The 17,483-nt window shown below is 56.8% G+C and overlaps 1 protein-coding gene and 1 long non-coding RNA gene across 8 annotated transcripts; one reads left to right on the top strand and one right to left on the bottom strand.

The window, feature by feature from the left end:
• Positions 1 to 172: 172 nt before the first annotated feature.
• Positions 173 to 7,625, bottom strand: Gm35369. 2 transcript variants are annotated; one of them, XR_384718.3, is made up of 4 exons: positions 6,974 to 7,625; positions 5,734 to 6,021; positions 4,391 to 5,385; positions 173 to 1,008 (listed from the first exon to the last, which is right to left on the bottom strand). It is a non-coding gene; the product is annotated as a predicted gene, 35369 (long non-coding RNA). The 2 variants fall into 2 exon arrangements; XR_003951902.1 differs by having other exon boundaries at positions 5,734 to 7,625.
• Tbx1 (T-box 1) lies at positions 5,753 to 15,445 on the top strand. Of its 6 annotated transcripts, none has more exons than NM_001285472.1 (9): positions 5,753 to 5,795; positions 8,318 to 8,437; positions 9,546 to 9,888; positions 11,288 to 11,389; positions 12,169 to 12,340; positions 12,850 to 13,005; positions 13,450 to 13,517; positions 13,600 to 13,700; positions 13,968 to 14,720. In NM_001285472.1, exons 2-9 carry the CDS (start codon positions 8,404 to 8,406, stop codon positions 14,429 to 14,431), a joined length of 1,440 nt encoding a protein of 479 aa, NP_001272401.1. In that variant the 5' UTR covers positions 5,753 to 5,795; positions 8,318 to 8,403; the 3' UTR covers positions 14,432 to 14,720. The 6 variants fall into 6 exon arrangements, with proteins under 6 accessions (NP_001272401.1, XP_006522042.1, NP_001360867.1 ...); XM_006521979.2 differs by lacking the exon at positions 5,753 to 5,795 and adding an exon at positions 7,515 to 7,657 and having other exon boundaries at positions 13,968 to 14,714; XM_006521978.2 differs by lacking the exon at positions 5,753 to 5,795 and adding an exon at positions 7,672 to 7,755 and having other exon boundaries at positions 13,968 to 14,714.
• The last annotated feature ends 2,038 nt before the right edge of the window (positions 15,446 to 17,483 follow it).

Genomic DNA, 17,483 nt, shown 5'->3' with positions numbered 1-17,483 from the left:
GCTCCCATCTCCCCCACCCGCCCCAGGACTCCTATTTCACTGAAGAGATTAAGACCACCTGGCAAGAGCCCCCTCCCGATAGCCTGCCCTGGCCCCAGCCCCCCAGATCTGTAGCCCCTCCCCCACCCCATCTTTCCCACCCCCACATTCCCACAGAGCCTCTATACCCTGTTCTGCTGAGGACCCAACACCACTGCCACCTGATGGCTGCCTTGAGTTACCTCCACATGAAGCCAGGCCATACAAGCTCCAGGCCACCCCTCACCATACAAGCCCCAGCCACCTACCAAGATACCTCAGCCCAGGCAGCCACTAGTGGCTGTCTGTCCCTGTCCTGGATCCTGTTCACTGACCGCCCAGACTCCTGCCATTCTCAGCTGATGATTAAGGGGCAGGACCGGGTGGTGTTGCCCTGACTTGAAGTTCTGAGCTTGGGTCTAGCCCAGCAGGCCTGGAACCTCAGCCAGCTCAGACTCAGGCCAACGCAGGAAGAACCTTTCTTAGCTCTGGGAACCACAGCTCTGGACTCCCCCATTTGTTTGTTTTTGAGAAATTCCAAGCTAGCTCAGCAAAGTCCCAGAGAAGGGATTTGTCAGGGCCTGGGTGGGACTGGGCTATGCTCTTGGACCTGGGAAATCTAGGCTGCATTGTGACTTAGGGACCAATGGAAATTGAGCAGAGGGTGCCTAACTAGACATTCCTGGGGTGAGCTCCTGGGGCTTTCTCTCTCTGATTCCAGGCTAGACTTCAGCAGTATGGCACAGGCAATGGTCATCTCAGAGTGCTCAGGGACCAGCTGGGATGTAGGAAGGCCCCAAGGGAGCTCAGTAGTGGTGACATCAGCAGAGGAGGTGAGAGGCATGAGCTTGGTCTGCCCATTTTCCAGGGTCTGTGGCACTCTTCACATTGTTTCCAGGTGACAAAACTGAGGCCAGGGGCCCACCACAGTATCTACCACGGAACGCATCTCACCATGTGGCTCCATCTCACTCTCATGGCTCCTCTGCTCTGAAAGGACAAGAAGATATGGCCACTGTGTCAGGGAGCCCTCCTTCCCTTTGGAACAGCATTCCATGCCTTTCCTGCATCTGTATGGGGTGGCACTAGCAAAGCTGGCAGAACCTGGCCAGGACACTTGTCCTCCACCAGGGCGTCTCCGTATCTCTCATGCTGTATCCAAGCCTCTGTCCCCATCAGTCCTGGATGGCTTGGGTTCCCCTCCGGCCTGTGACAAAGGGACTCCATACATCTTGTCCATCAGATTCCTCTGCTCTTTTATCCTCCCTGTTATGTGACAGCAGCATCTCTGTGCCTGTGACAGGCTGGGCAGCTTAATCTCCAAGCTAGTGGGAGTTTCTGAGAAAGTGGAGCCAGAGAAAGATTTGCCTTCATGGGCTCTGGGCACATGAGCTCAAAACATCAGACCAAATTTCTGGCCAATACCTATTCCAGTGGGGAAGTCAGAGCCCTAGAGGCAGGACACAGGGCAGAGAGGACAGAGAGGGGCAAAAGAAGTCCTTATGAGAAAAAGTTTCAGCACAAATTTAAGAATTTCTCTAAGCAGCTCAGCTCTGCTGTTGCAATGAGTACGAGGATATGAATTAACTGCCCAGTTCACACACACACACACACACACACACACACACACAAAAATCCAAGTTTCACTGGGCATGTGGAACACACCTACAATTCCAGCATTCAGGTGGTGGAGGCAAGTATGAGAGTTCAAGGTCACCATGGTTTCACAGTGAGGCCCTGCCTCAAACAAAGCCAAAGCATTCTCTTGTGGGGGCCAGGAAGATGCTCAGTGCTTAAGAAGATGTGCTGCTTTGGCAGAGGGCCTAAGTTCAAATCCTAGAAACCACATGGTGGCTCCCTGGAAGTACAGCTGCTGCAGGAGATCTGACCCACACTCTGACCTGCACAGGTACTGTGCGCATGGCTCACACAGACACACAAAGACACACATGCATGTACATAAATAAACTAAATCTATTGAAAAATAGTTTCCCTATGTTTATTTTAAGTATCTATAAGAAAAACAATATATGGAACGATCGCCAGGATCCTAGTCCTTCATAACTGGCTTATTTACCAACATGCCAGACTCAGGGCTAGCAGCTTGGCATGGACAATGCCTTCCATGTGGATTCATTGAAAAGGGTCATCTTTACTGATATGGTCCCCTGGGACACTCTTCTAGTACACAGTGTTCAGGACACCGACCTGGACAATAAGCCCTTCCTCCTCAGCACATCACCCGACTGTGTTACTTAATTCTTCCCTTACTGCACAGCAGAGGGTTCTACAAGGGCACTGTCAATCAAAAGTCCACTTAAATTTCTAAAATGTGTGTCAACACCAGTGAAGAGCAGTTACACAACCTATGTGGGTGGTAAGCCTGCATGTGTGACCAGATCTGTATGTGTGTACTCTGGGCAAGTGTCTGCAAGTACAACATGAATTGTGTGTAAGACCCTGTGCTCATGTGTCTTTGTTCCTGTCCAGTTTTGTGCATGAAGACAGTTATGCCAATGGTGGCATATGTTATGGCATGCTCACATGTGTGAGCATTCATGTTCAGATAAGTTCTCCCAAGTGTTCCTGTGTGTTGTGGCAGTATGTGTATTGTTGGGTGTTCTGCAGACAAGAGGAATCTTGAAGGGTTTTTGGCAATCTTCTGGTGCTCACCCTGAGTTAGCACACCTCCTTAGAGCTGGCTGGCTCCTGCTGTGGCCAAAGAGGGGAGGGGGAGAGGCTGTTTTCCTCAGCTGCCTGCTCCACAGGTCACCTCCTGCCACCACCTCCACCCCAGGATGAGCCTAGGCCCTCAGAGGCCCAGAACCACACCTCTGCCTGACAGTACCTGGGGTAAGGGACTCTTATGGCTAGAAGATGGACAGCAGACTCCCCATGTGGCTGGCTTCTTCCGCCAAGTGGGCAGCTAAATCAACAGGCTCAGACCCTAGCTGTCCATCAGTCCGTCTGTTTGTTTGTTTGTTCTAGAGTTGTGGGGACTTCTAGACCGCAGGGGGCCCTGGTGACCTGGGAGGATACCATTGCCCACCAGTCTGACCATCCTTTTCCCCAAATCCTTTCAGGACATCTTCCTGGACCCTTAGTCCAGAATACAGCAGCCATACTGTTTGTATGGGAGGCAGATGGGGGCAGGAGACCATTAGTGTGAGGCTGTCCTCTTAGCTGAAGTGAGGGTCCTGTCTTTACCTCCTCTTGACTGTATCTTCTGTCTCCGTTTGTCTATGTGCACCCTGAAGTTATCAGTACCCCAGGACCTAGACATTCCAGGGGCCACAATGGGTCAACATTTGCCTTGAGACAAGAGCCAGGTGACTCTGGGATGCAGGCAGAGTCTCAGGGGAGCAGGAAGAGTTTCAGGGGAAGATGGAGCCAGCAAGGTCAAGTAACTCAAATCACCAGGCCCCAGCAAACTACAGGCTGTACACAGGAAGCTGTTCCTCACTCTGGCCAAGTTCTCTGAATCTCCTGATCCTCCTCTGGGACACCCTGTAGGTCTAGGGTACTATCCCTGATTTCCAGAAACCCTGCTTACTGCAGTCTGCCATACTCCACAGAGCCCTAGTTCCTTCTAGTGTAGGAGAAGGTCTTATACTAGGGTAGGGCATATGGGGTGGGCTTGATGGGTTTCAGAGTAGGAAGGTACCAAGAAAGGAAAAGGTCATAGACCAACAGGGGGACTTGAGTTAAGAAAGGGGTCAGCTGGGCTGTACTGGTGCAGTCCTTTAATCCCAGCACTCTGGAAGCAGACGTAGGAGGATCTCTGCATTGGAAAGTTAGCCTGGTCTACAGATAGAGTTCCAGGACAGCCAGAGCTTGTTTTGTTTGAGGGGGGTGAGGGAAAGGGGAGGGGAGGGGAGGGGAGGGGAGGGGAGGGGAGGGGAGGGGAGGGGAGGGGAGGGGAGGGGAGGGGAGGGGAGGGGAGGGGAGGGGAGGGGAGGGGAGGGGAGGGGAGGGGAGGAGAGGAGAGGAGAGGAGAGGAGAGGAGAGGAGAGGAGAGGAGAGGAGAGGAGAGGAGAGGAGAGGAGAGGAGAGGAGAGGAGAGGAGAGGAGAGGAGAGGAGAGGAGAGGAGAGGAGAGGAGGAAGCCTCAGGGCGCACTGCCTCTGGGCAGTGTCCCTGCTGCAACCAGGAGCCACCCCAGCGCCTACTTCTGGATGGGTATATCATTTACACAGGCGGTGCTTGTCTTAGTGGTTGCGGGATGAACGACCCAGATTTTGATGGGACAGGGAGCCTCCAGCACACTCCCCAGTACAACTTACCCCACAAAATTTCCCAAAGTTTGGAGGCTGGAGACAGGGGGTGGGGGCGCGGGTCATTCAGCCCCAGCTACTGTGAGGCACAGTTCTTACCTGCGTGCCTCCAGAGCTGGTGGGTGGGTGTGTCTCCTGATCTGCCCTTGTCCCCCAGGGTCACCCAGAATGGCTCGGTTATAGCCTCGGGCCAGTCACGTGCGTGGACAAACTGACGACGGAGCGCGCCGGAGGGGCCTGGGTTCCTGCGGAGGCAGCCGCCAGGGGGCTGAGAGAGGGAAAGAGTGCAGAGTCTCCTGCAAGCCCACGGCTCCCGGCTCCGGCGAAGGTCGAACCCTGCGCCTCGGAGACTTCCGCGGGTCCTCGTCCCGGACGCCGAGGCAGAGCCGCCGACGTCAACCCTGTCGGGGAAGTTGTTCCTGGCCTAGCCGCCGGCTTCCTTTGAGTGCTTGGGGCCGCGTGCAGGCAGGAGGAGATGGAGGCAATTTCCAGCTATCAATCCTGAATCACTGGGTCACGTAAAGCCCAGCCTCTCTCCGAGCCTCCCTCATCACCTTTGGGAACATAGCCCGAGCCTGCCCTCCATGTTCTGATTTCTGGAGGAGGGGACCCCTGCGCCCCGATCTCTGAGCGGGTCCACCTGTATGCATTTTGCTCCAAGCAGCCAGGAATCAATGCTGGGAGCCCTCTGGGCCCGCGCACTTTGTTCGGGGAGCCAGTAAGGCCTAAGATCCGTGGGCTGTCAGGCTGCCAGAGACGAAGGTGCGCAGAAACATCTGCGGCTAGCAGCCAAGCTCTGAGAGGCCCGCGTCTTTACAATAGACAGGGAGTGAGGAGTGGGGCTGGTGGGTGTGAGGGGCTGGTCTGCCCGCTCCCCTGGGGCAGCCATGTGTACCCAAGGGAGGCGGAGCCGAGCCAGAGCGAGGTAGGCAGGAATCTCTAGGGGTCTGCCTCCCTTCGCATTGGGAACTTCAGGAATTCTACTGGTTTCGCGTCCGACCCTGCAGATGGCCGACCAAGGAGTGTGTGAGTTGCCACAGAATCCAGCGACGGTGCTGGGTGCAGCCAGGAGCCCATACCGCCAGCCACAAAGCCTAGGGTTCAAGGAAAAAAATAAATAAAAATAAAATAAAAAGCAAGATTTGCAGCTTATTAGCCCCATTCTGCTCCCCCAATTTCAAGCCTCTGAGCCCCACTCTTTTCCTACCAGCAGTCAGTCTCAACGTTAAAACTCAGTTTTAGGGCCTGTAAAATGGTCTAGTCAGGGATGTCAACCTCCTGCCTCAAGCCTTGGAGAATTGCAGGTCTTTTCACTCTGCGTAGCATGTGGAGGAGAAGAGGATACAACCCAGGCCTCGACCATGCACTGCGCCCTCAGGACTAAGAGGTGTAAGCTCAGGACCCCTGTGCGCAAACCACTGGCTCGCAGTCAAGCCCCTTACCGCTGTGACGGAAGCGCCGCCGGTAGGGGGAGCGAGGCGGAAGGGAGCGGCGGCCGGTGCAGGTGAGGGAGGAGCATTTCCCCGGGGTAAGGCTCTGTGTCCATTCTGAACCTTCGCGCTAGGGTGTAGGACTACAGAGTGGGTTCGTTCCTTAGCGCTCCGGGCAAGAACCGGCCGGCCGTGAGGCAGCGTCAGGAGAGGAGCGCAGGCCAGTTACTGGGCGACCAGGCATCGACCTCACAGTTTCGGTGCTGTGCTCAGGGAAAGGGCGGTCCTAAGAGTCGGGTCCTGTAGTGAGTAGAGGCGGTTGCTCTATAGCAGGCGGGAGGCTTGAGTGGACCGGCACTTGCAGGGTTTCGGGTTTCTTAAGCTAGTCTTTCTAGGGGTTCCAATTTTCTACAGTAATGGCTAGTTGGGGGGGGGGGGAGTTGGGAAGGAAGGATGAGGGTGACCGATGCGAGTGGAGCGAGCTAACCATCCACAGAACATGTTAAGCGGGGCCCTGACACATTCCCAGCCTCTGCTCAGGGGCATTGTTTGCTGTGAAGTGTTTACTGACCCAACTGTAGCTTGCAAGTGCAGCCACAGCAGGAAGACTTCTCCTGTCACTGCAGGTGACGCTAGGGGCGTCAGGACGGACCCCAGGGCTGACCCAGAGCAACCAGGAGTTCCCGAAGTTTTTCACTTTCACTTCTCAGTATTAGCCGCACTGAGGTCCAGGATGTGGCTGCAGCCCTGGCGGGTTGTGGGGAGGTACTGGGGAAGACCTCAGCTTCTCCACCCTGGGATGAGGTACATCCCTATAATGCAAAATCGCCTGCCAGAGCCCTGCCCCTACATCCTCACGTGGGACTCAACTTATAGAGGCGCGGTGGACTATCTTTGATACTGCTGTATCTCTCCATAACTACTGCGACCTTATGCACCTGCCCAAGACTGGGCTCTCCTATCCAGCAGGAGACAATAAGCTATCCCTGCTCAGGAAAGGGGGAAAGACCCTGTGGCCCACCTAATCTCCAAACTACCCTCCTTAGACCTGCCCTAGGCCAGTGGGACAGGTCACTGTCATTGTCAGTCCCTGGATGGCCAGCCACTTAGGGCCCAAGAAACGACCTCTTGACAGCCTCCCTTTCTTAGCTGTCTGTCCTTAAGCTTTCAAGGACAGGCTAGGGCACCAGTCCAGTTACACACACCATCCCCTCCCACACCCCAATCTATTATACAAGTCCCAGTTACCCACTTCTTGCAGTCATGGCCTTGATCCTTCCACTTAGTTGCTGCTACAGCCCGGGAGGGAGGCCTGAGACTGTCAAAACCCTTGGAGAGGCTGCAGGCATCCCACTACATTCTGAGTCTGTTCAGCAGAGAGCCTACTAAGTCCTTGACCGAAAGTCCTTGGAAACTGGGCCTTGTCTAGTAGAATCTAGGAGGTTCTAGGCTTCATATCCTGTGCACAAAGGGCATAGGCATACTGAACGGGTCAGAGAGGCCCCCGAGATAGTAGGCGAAGAGAAGGTACCAGAGAAGTGGGGCATTGATGTAATCATGTCTTGAGGCCCGAACGCTGAGGCCTGGTCCTGCACCTTAGCAGTTAGGCCTTTCGTGTGGGCAGGCTGGCTGCAGGGTGGAGAGGGGACAGCACCCCACCATGCGGTCTGAATTTCTCCGACGTGTCCTCAGCTCCCTCGGCCGGTCAGGCCCCGCCCCCGGTCCTCCCTGCGCCCCGCTGGTGCGCAGGGAGGTCGGAGGAGCGGGCACTGCCCACCCTCCGGATGTAAAAGCGTCCTGGCCAGAGGCGGGCGGTGCGCGCGGGGTGCGCGTGACGCTCGGGCTCCAGGTCTTGTGCGGCCTGGGCGGCGTCCCACGGCTCGCTTCCCCACCACGAAAGCAAGCTGACCCAAAGGGCCTGTAGGGGCAATTGCTGGTGAGGTCCAGCTCTGCGGCACGGAGGGACGAAGGACTCCGCAAGCCCTGGGGCTATCTGCCTGTGGCCTGTGCGAGAGCCGGAGCTCTCTTACCCAGGTGCAGGGGCCGCCGGGGAGGAGGTGGAGGCAGGTGGGGCCAAGCAAGGGCAGGGCTAGACTCAGGCAGCATCTCAGTGCCTCGCCAATGCCCTGCCATCTCACATTGGGACTGAGTGTTCGAGACATAGAAGCTTCTTCTTGGGGCTGTAGACTCTGGTGGTGGCTTCGCCGAATAGAGGGGACGCCCAACCTCCGCAAAAGCTGCAGGATGTTCAAGGGGCGTTGGTCACACAGGGCCCCGGGAGGAGAGACCAGGGACAGAGAGCTTACAAGGCAGGAGGGCCCTGAATTTCCAGGGTGCTCCAAATGTTCGGACTCCTGGGCTAATATTGGCTGAAAATGGGGGGGGTCTCATGACGCCATAATCCCTTGGGCCCTGGACCGGCGGCTGTGAGTGGCACCACAGGCCCCCGCCCCCGGGCCCCCTGCGCTGGGCTGGGCGCGGTGCGGCTGGGCGTACGCAGTCGGAGGCGGCGCCGGTCAGGCCCGGGCGCCTATGGACGCGCGGAGCCCGCTGTCTGCCCGGGCCAGCGCGTTCAGCATCGCCTCTCTTGTTGCAGCCGAGGCCTCGGAGGGCACCGCCCACCGGGGCCCCAGGCCCTCGGACCGGGCGAAACTTCGCCGGCTACCAGGATCCCCAGCCGGGATGCACTTCAGCACAGTCACCAGGGACATGGAAGGTGAGCCCTTCTGTCCGCGTCTATACTGTCAGGCCGCCCGCCAGTCCCCTGCTGTGAGGCCCTGCGGCCCAGCGGGTGGGAAGGAGCTCTAGGCCGGGTGGGCTCCAACCTTGAAGCTGGGACTCTGGGACAGGAAGAAAGGGCGGCATTCCCCAAAGTCAGTCCACCCACCATCCTAGGACTCCAACTTCTGGGATTGAGCAGTCTTCTGAAGTCTGAAGAAGGGGCGCCTTTGAGCTGGAAGAAGCAAAGATGGTTAGAGAAGAGTCAGGGAACGCAGTAAAAGGAGGGGGCGGGGGAACAAAAACAAACAAACAAACAACAACAACAACAACAAAAACCAAAAATACAAATCAATGAGAGCAGCCAAGAGGGGAAAAAAAAGGAGAAAACAGAAAATATGACAAAGGTGAGAAAGGCAGATACACGCAAAGGAAATAAAGATAACGAAAGAGAAAATGAAGGATAGGATAGCTTGAGACAGAAATGTAACTTCATTAAAGAACAAGAGAAAGGCTGAAGATTCATTTACGATTGAAAGGGCAAAGACGAATAGTAGAGAACACACAAAAATAAGAGGAAGAAGTTAGACGGAAGGGAAGACATGAAAATTTGAAATTGGAGAGAGTGACACCGAGAAAAGAGAGAGGCAGGGGGTTTAAGAAGAAGCTGGAGCGAGAGAAAGGAGACAGAATGTGAGAAGTTGAAACCAGGGACACAAAAGGTAGAGGAAGAAGAACTTGGGGAGCGTCTGGCACAGAAGAAAAGCCAGAGCGCGCTGGCGGCGGGGAGGGCCGCGCACCGGCCCGTCGTCCCCGGAGCCGGTCGGAGCGGTCGGGGGGCCCGGGCCCGCGGAGCCTCGGCGGGGGAGGGGCGGGGGGAGGGGCACGGGCTATTGTCTCGGCGGGGCGGGGCGGGGCGGGGCGGCTCCGCGGGGCCGGCCCGCGGGGTGGGGCGGTGCGGCCCGGGGCGCGTGCGGCGCAGCGCCCGCCACTCGGCCCGCCGCGCGGGACGGCGCTCTGATCAGCGGCGGGTGGCCTTCGGGTCATGATCTCCGCCGTGTCTAGTCCGTGGCTCACGCAGCTCTCGCACTTCTGCGACGTTGCAGCCTTCGCAGCCAGCAGTCTGAGCGGCCTGGGATCCCCGTCGCCTGGCGCCGACCCGTTCGGCCCTCGCGAGCCGCCGCCACCGCGCTACGATCCGTGCGCTGCAGTCCCCGGTGCCCCGGGCCCGCCGCCGCCGCGCGCCTATCCTTTCGCGCCCGCCCCCGGGGCGGCTGGCAGCTCGGCGGCGGAGTCCGAGGGTCCGGGGGCTAGCCGCGCGGCTGCGGTCAAGGCTCCGGTGAAGAAGAACCCGAAGGTGGCCAGCGTGAGCGTGCAGCTGGAGATGAAGGCGCTGTGGGACGAGTTCAATCAGCTGGGCACCGAGATGATCGTCACCAAGGCAGGCAGGTCAGGCGCCCCTTCCCCGCGCCCCTGTCCACGTGCGTTCTGTGCCTCTGACTGCGTGTCAGGGATGCGCAGGAGCCCGGCTGAAAAGCGGATGAAGGTGCAGCGGGGCCACCTGCGAGTCCTTCTGGCCTCTCTGCTGACCCGGCTCCAGCGACAACCCGCGGAGCGCCAACCGCGAGTCCTGGGACTCTTCGAATTCGAGGGAAATCTTTGGGCCGAATGTGCGCCCGACTGCGGCGGTTAGGCAGCTGCCACCTAGGAAACTCCCGCGTGGGTTTCGTTCAGTATGTAGGGCAATCCAAAGAGCAAACATCCCCTAGGTGTATGGATAATTTTAGGAAAGAGTTAAGACCCTTAAAAGCCATTGCGCTCATTTTCCGGGAACTCGAGACCTGGTTTTCCTGGGCCTCAATTTTGGCCGCTTGTGGGCCCGGTTCTTCACAAGCCTGGCAGGGTATCCGTGCCAGTGCCTGGTTATTTGTTTTCAGGGCCGAGAGGGAAAAAGGAACAATTGCAGATGCTCCCGATTTGACCAGTAGACAAAGGCGGGTGCTGGGTTGTGTCTAATGTACACACCAGCTCCGTGGCCAAGGAGGCTCAGGGCCTGTTTGCAAAGCCTTCTCGAGGTTTCTGTTTCCCTGCTGTGCAGCCCTCCCTGGGGAACTTAGGCCTGTCCTTAGCTGCTGCTCTGTGGATTTTCTCCAGGCTCTTTAGCTGTCCATACCACCCAACACAGCCTCCTGAAGACAACAGCGGCTTGGCCTTCTGGTCCGGGCAGGCAAACGAGGGCCGTGAATGTCACTGGAGGGATTTAGAGGAGAGGGAGGAAATAGGAAAACATACGCTGAGCCTTTTGCAAACAGGTTCTTGGGGAGGCTCTGGCCAGGTCTTGAGAGTTGAAGGCTGGAGTGCTGGGGTGTCCGTGTGACTTGGGGGGAGGATGTTTGGGATCACTACTGCACCGGTTTCACTTTGTTGGACCCGGGAATTCTTTCACTTTGTTGGACGAAGCCAGGGAGGCTCTGAGAAGGGGAGACAAGTCCCGGGGCCCATATCTTAGTTATCCTGCTGCTGGCTGAGGCAAGGTCCAGAAAGTTCCAGAATTCCTGGGGCAAGGCTGTTTGTGTAAGCAAAGAAGTCAGAACAGGCGTTGGAATTCTGCAGCTGGGCACCTGGTTAGCCATTTCTGTGTTTCAGAAAGGGACCTGAGGCCTGACCTATTGCTGCCTTGCCCAGGGTTGGATAAGGGCCTACTTGAGATTAGAGAGCCAAGAAAGCAGCTTAAAGAGAGACCTGAAGGAAGGGCTGAGCTAGGGGCTGCCTGGCCAGAGAAGTTAAAGTGGAGAGTGTTCCTGTACTCCCCTACCTGAGGGACCTGACCTCCCTACCCCATCCCCAGACGAATGTTCCCCACGTTCCAAGTGAAGCTTTTTGGAATGGATCCCATGGCCGACTACATGCTGCTCATGGACTTTGTGCCCGTAGATGACAAGCGCTACCGGTGAGCCAGTCTTTGGGACCACTGAGACTAACTGTGTGTCCAGGGGACTGGGACGGGGTGGGGGTGTCCTTCCTGCTGACAGAATTCAAATGCCACCCACCCAAGCCGAGTAACTCTCTCATGACTTGGTCCTCCTGTACTGGCTGCCCCACAGACTGTTCCTGCCCTGCTCGGCCCTGCCTAACTCAGATTCCACCCTATATATTCTGAGCTGCCTCCTGAGCTTCTGGCAACAGGCAGCTCAGATGCCTTGGCCTGTGCGGTCTGCCACTTTACCCATGACTTCTGGTGACAGTCGCGTCCCCTTGCCCCATTTCTAGAGAACCTTCAGTTCCAGAGCTGGGCCGGAAAGGTGGGGTGGCTGGTAAAGATTGTGCAGGGTGGGCCCGGGCTGCTCAGACAATTAACAGTAATTAATAAAAGGAACATGGGCCACCCTGTGCCTAAAGCCACTGGCTAGTGACGCCAAATCCAGTCTCCGACCTTCTGGGCCCTGGGGCAGGCAGTCCCGCTTGCAGCGAAATTTAAGGAGGGGAATGGTTTCCTCTCTTTCTGCACCTAGACTTCCCTCGCCTTTTGTGTGCTGGGCCTTGGGAAGTTTTCTAGTTTATCCACAGTCCCCTCTCTTGGGAATCTTGCTTTCACCAAGATCACAAACAACTCTAAAGCTCTCCCAGGATTCTTCTGCCTTCTGCTCATGGACGGGGTGGGGGTGGGGTGGGGAGGTCTTCTGGTTTACCCTATATTGTATGACCCCCCCTCCCACGATGTTGCCCTAGGTATGCTTTCCATAGCTCCTCCTGGCTGGTGGCCGGCAAGGCAGATCCTGCTACACCTGGCCGAGTACACTACCACCCGGACTCGCCGGCTAAGGGCGCACAGTGGATGAAACAGATTGTGTCTTTCGACAAGCTGAAACTGACCAATAACCTGCTGGATGACAATGGCCATGTAGGCGACCCTTCTCTGGCTTATGAGCTGTCTCCTGTTGTAGGCCTTCCAGAGTCCCCAGACTAGAGACAGGGGCATGGGGCAACACTGGGTGGCAGGCTTCTGACATGCTGGCCTTTGTATGAGGTCACCTTCCCTCCCTTCCCCCCTCTGAGCTCAGGTGGGGGGGTCTTTAATTAGAAAGGGGATCCCTTTGTGGGAAAAGGGCAGGAGTCTTTTGGAATCCCAGCCTGGGGAAGGGGGTTCCTGCTGGGTGGAACTCTGCCCCACTGCTGTCACCCTGTCCAGGCCAGGGGCAGTCCCTGGGGTCCTAGGTAAAGAAGATCTGCAATCCCATCATTTGCCAGTTGAAGAAGCAGCTTTTCCTGGAGACCCTAAATGGGTTGCAAGAATGAGGGGGTTTGCCCACTTAGCTAAGGAAATTCACTGTTCACGTAGACTTCATGATGCTGGACTGAATTCTCCTCCAGCCTCGTGGCTGGAGCTGATCCACCATCCTTATCTTCCAGATTATTCTCAACTCCATGCACAGATATCAGCCCCGATTCCATGTTGTCTATGTGGACCCTCGAAAAGACAGTGAGAAATATGCAGAGGAGAACTTCAAAACTTTTGTGTTTGAGGAGACACGCTTCACTGCAGTCACTGCCTACCAGAATCACCGGGTGAGGGTCTGCTGGGGGGTCCCGGAGACAGGCCCTCTCCCTCCACAGGCCTGACCAGCCTCCTATATCAGCTTGACCTCTGTATCTGCAACTGTCACTGCAGCCTGAAAGTTTGTTTTCCAAATCATTCCGGAAACTCCCCATCAGAGGCCTGATCTGACGTTTACCCAGATTCCTAGGGCGCCAGCTCAGTTGCCCTCTTTGTGCTGGGGGGCTAAGGAGGGCGGAGGTGATCACATTCCCGTCCCAGCCAGGGACGTGAGTCTTCTACCTTTATTTGGAGAGGCAGTGGTAGGTCTGATGAGAGAAGGTGCATCGTGCTGTGCAGGGGCAGTTGTGGGTCCCTTCTCTTCCAGATAGTGCAGAAGGCCTAGAAACCATCCCGCCCGCCGCTGCCGAGGTCGGTTGGCGAGCCGCGGTTAGCTTACACCAACTTCCCCGCAGATCACGCAGCTTAAGATTGCCAGCAACCCCTTCGCCAAAGGCTTCCGGGATTGCGACCCGGAGGACTGGTGAGTGCCCTCAGAAGAAAAGGCAAGGGCCAGGGCGCTTGGCCTGGATGCCATGGTGACGTGACCCACTCCCCTTCCTCAGGCCCCGGAACCACCGGCCCGGAGCGCTGCCGCTCGTGAGTGCCTTTGCTCGCTCTCGGAATCCCGTGGCTTCCCCCACGCAGCCCAATGGCTCAGACAAAGGTAGGACCTAAGGTTGTGGGATCGCGGCCGGCCGCAGCCCGTGCGCACTCGCTTCTCCCGGGTCTGCCGCCGCACCCGGCCTCGCCCACACCCCCGGGCGTCAGTGCTTCAGAGTTGCACAGGGAGGCGACGGGCGGGCAAGCGGGCACTCGCTCTCCCGCCCGCCGCTCCCCGGACGGCGCGGGCCGGGGTGGAGGTGGGGGCTGTGGCTCCGCAGGTGCGCCCCGACGGTCTCTGCCCTGCGCTCACCCCCGGCTCTCCCCGCAGACGCTGCAGAAGCCCGGCGCGAGTTCGACCGTGACTCCGGACCCGCAGCGCTCGGCGACGCTACGCACCCGCCGCAGCTGCTGGCGCGCGTGCTGAGCCCCGCACTGCCCGGGCCTGGCGGCCTCGTCCCGCTACCCGGCGGATCCGGAGGCCGCCACAGTCCCCCGCACGCCGATCTGCGCCTGGAGGCGCCGGGCGCGTCCGAGCCGCTGCACCACCATCCCTACAAGTACCCGGCCGCCGCCTACGACCACTACCTCGGGGCCAAGAGCCGGCCGGCGCCCTACCCGCTGCCAGGCCTGCGCGGCCACGGCTACCACCCGCACGCGCACCCGCACGCGCACCCGCACCATCACCACCACCCCGCGGTGAACCCGGCCGCCGCCGCCGCTGCTGCCGCAGCAGCCAACGTGTACTCGTCGGCGGCCGCGCCGCCCGGTGCCTACGACTACTGCCCCAGATAGTGCGCCCGCGCGCCGACCCCGAGGGCCATCCAAGGACGCGCTCCCCATCTGGGGAGCCATGCGGGTTTCCCGCCCGCCAGTGCCAAAGCTCCCGTCCAGGCGGAAGGAAGTGGTATTTATTGTTCTCCGCGAGACCTCGTCGCCTCCGGCCCGGCCGGCAATTGCAGTGTAGACGACCGAGAGAGCCCCGCCTGCGGGCGGTGTAGATACGTGTAGATATGTGTAGATACTGTAGATACTGCACCGGCGCCGATTTCATAAACGGTTTTGCCTCTTTTGGAAATTGCCGGTGTGGCTATTCTTTTGCATCTAATTCGAATGGGCCGGGCGGCTTTGGGACACAGAGACTTAGTCTTCCCAGCCCTGGTCACTGGTGTGGGTGTGGAGTGAGGGTCTCCCCAGCTCTAATCGCCCCTCCCTCCCCTTGGGGTCGCTGCCTCCCTCCCTCAGCTCCCTGGGTCCACTACAGGCTGAGCATTCGGTTTTCCGGGGCAGGCAGCGGCTTTCACTTCAGCTCACCACACCTGCAGCTGCGGGTGCAGGACTTGGGCCTGCACGCTGACCTGTTTACCGGACTAGGCCTATAAGTTTTTCCGTGAAAGCCAGGAATGATGTTCGGGACAGGACACTGTCCATCCGGCCTCGGATGGCATGCGGAAAGACAGAAACAAGCCGCGGGCTCGGCTCTTCCAGCGTTGCCCTGGCCTGGCACCAGCCCAGAATTTCGTTTCCCCTGTTTATTGACTTTATTCACTGAATGTCCCCACAGAGTTATTGGGGGTGGGGGCGCACAATGACAGTGGTCATGAGTCATCTTGAAACTCCCGTGTGAAGCAATTTTTCCCAGGCCAGGTGGCCGGGTGACCTGACTCCCCATTAACTCAACACCATCAAAGTGGCCAAAGGAACCCTTTGATCCCTCCCTTCCTGAGCCCCAGCAGGAAGGGCCAACTGAAGGCCAGCCAGAGTTAAGGCTGGCTTATGCCTCAAATAAATGGGAAATGTCAGGTTCTATCCCTGGCCTTCTGTTTCAGTGTGTTCATGGCACTTGCTGCCATCAGAGACATGCCTTCCTTGGGCACTTCCACATGTCAACCCCAAGTCAGTCCAACTTAGTCTCATGTCTGATCTGTCCCAGGTTGGGTGGTCACCCCATTCCTTCCAAGAGCATCTAGTCTATATGACCAGAGGGGACAAAGCTATAGGGACACCCCCTTGAGTACATCTATGGACATTCATTCTCAACTCCTCCCCTGACCTTCCTTCAAATGCAAGCTTCTTTCTATAGGTGACAGTGGACTCAAGGCCACCTGTTCCACACTGGCCTGGGAAACCAAAGACACTCTATGTCTCCTGGAGTAGCCTGGGGTTTGTCCTGCAGAGGGCAATGGTCAGCTTCAGGCTGCCCCTCTCCCTCATGGAATGCAGCCATTTCACATTCTTTTAACATGCCAGGGATGTGGGGCAGAGCTGTTTCATTAGAACCTCCATGTCTGTGTTATTTAAGCTGAAGTGAGCTGTCGCAGCACCCGGGTTTTTGTAAGCAGGGGTGGAACACACACAGAGAGCAGAGACCCTAAGTGCAATTCACTGACCTTGAAAATATCCCTGCTCCCAGAGCTGGCTCATTCATCAGGAGAGCTGGGCCACTGCTAGTACACTCACTGGTGTGATTCCTAGTGCTAGGTACTCAGGCACTGTGTTGACCAGAGGCAGCAAAGGAAGGGACTCTCAAAGTTCAGGGCTTCTCCTCTCTGTCCCAGGGATGAACCTTAGCACATCTTGTAAACAGGAGGCTGGGCAAGGGCACACTGCTGTCATGTCCTCCCTCTCCTTTACTGCTTGGCACTGCTGACCCCTCTATGGGCAGCTGCCGCCAAACAGCCCTTGGCTGCCATATAAGAAATGGCTTTCCAGAAATTTCTTCTTCTGTGATGGCCCATCTCATCTGTCCATCTGGCTTCTTTTGGTTTCTCTGCCTCATGAGGGCTAAGATTCAAGGAATGTGTCACCGTGCCCTGCCTTGTTTTCTGAATGTGTACATTCTCCAGTTCAGACTTCGCACACCTGAATACGATGGTATTGATGGTGTTTGGAGGTAGAGCCTTAATCAGGGGTGGCAATGATGTTGGGGGGTGGCAGGAGCAGGTGCCCAAGGATCCACTGAGAAGGATTAGTACCCAGATAAAAGACACAGGCTCCAAAGAGATGGTTCAGTGGTTAAGAACGCCCGCTGCTCTTCCAAAGGCCTGGAGTCCAGTTCTCAGCACAGCACAGTGTTTCACAACCACCTGTAACTCCAATTTTAGGAGCTACAGTAGATGCCTTCCTCTAGCCTTCATGGGCACTGCACACACATGGTGCAAAGGCAAAACACTCATAGATATAAAATAAAAATTAAAAAAAATTTCAGAGGGACCCCTCACTTTTCTGCTGTACGAAGACTCAAGAATGAGGCCATCCACTGCTCTTATGAGCACAGACCATTCCATCACCCTGATCTTGCACTTCCAGCCTCCAGAACTAAGAGAAACAAGCACACCTTTAATTCTAGCCCTCAGGAGGCAGGTGGTTCTTTGTGAGTTCTAGGTTAACCTGGTCTACATAGAGAGTTCCAGGACAGACAGAGTTACAAAGACCCTCCCTCACAAAAGGAGTTATGTCTCCTGCTGTAAACCAAAATCGCCTTTTGGTGGTAACAAGTTAGAGTTGACTTGAATGATTACAAGAGCCAGTCTTTTTTTTTTTTTTTTTCTTTTTTCCATTTTTTATTAGGTATTTAGCTCATTTACATTTCCAATGCTATACCAAAAGTCCCCCATACCCACCCACCCCCACTCCCCTGCCCACCCACTCCCCCTTTTTGGCCCTGGCGTTCCCCTGTACTGGGGCATATAAAGTTTGCAAGTCCAATGGGCCTCTCTTTCCAGTGATGGCCGACTAGGCCATCTTTTGATATATATGCAGCTAGAGTCAAGAGCTCTGGGGTACTGGTTAGTTCATAATGTTGTTCCACCTATAGGGTTGCAGATCCCTTTAGCTCCTTGGGTAC

This window comes from Mus musculus, chromosome 16 (assembly GCF_000001635.26).
Source record: "Mus musculus strain C57BL/6J chromosome 16, GRCm38.p6 C57BL/6J".
Classification (NCBI taxonomy): Eukaryota; Metazoa; Chordata; class Mammalia; order Rodentia; family Muridae; genus Mus; species Mus musculus.
Note: the sequence above shows the minus strand (reverse complement) of the source record. Positions and strands in the feature narration are given on the sequence as shown.

Bases quoted from the DNA above. Each gene is read 5' to 3' on its own strand.
- Tbx1 (NM_001373938.1), top strand. From the start codon at position 8,254: ATGGACGCGCGGAGCCCGCTGTCTGCCCGGGCCAGCGCGTTCAGCATC. The intron at 12,341-12,849 runs GTAGGCGACCCT...CTTATCTTCCAG, and splicing joins TGCTGGATGACAATGGCCAT to ATTATTCTCAACTCCATGCA. The intron at 13,006-13,449 runs GTGAGGGTCTGC...ACTTCCCCGCAG, and splicing joins CTGCCTACCAGAATCACCGG to ATCACGCAGCTTAAGATTGC.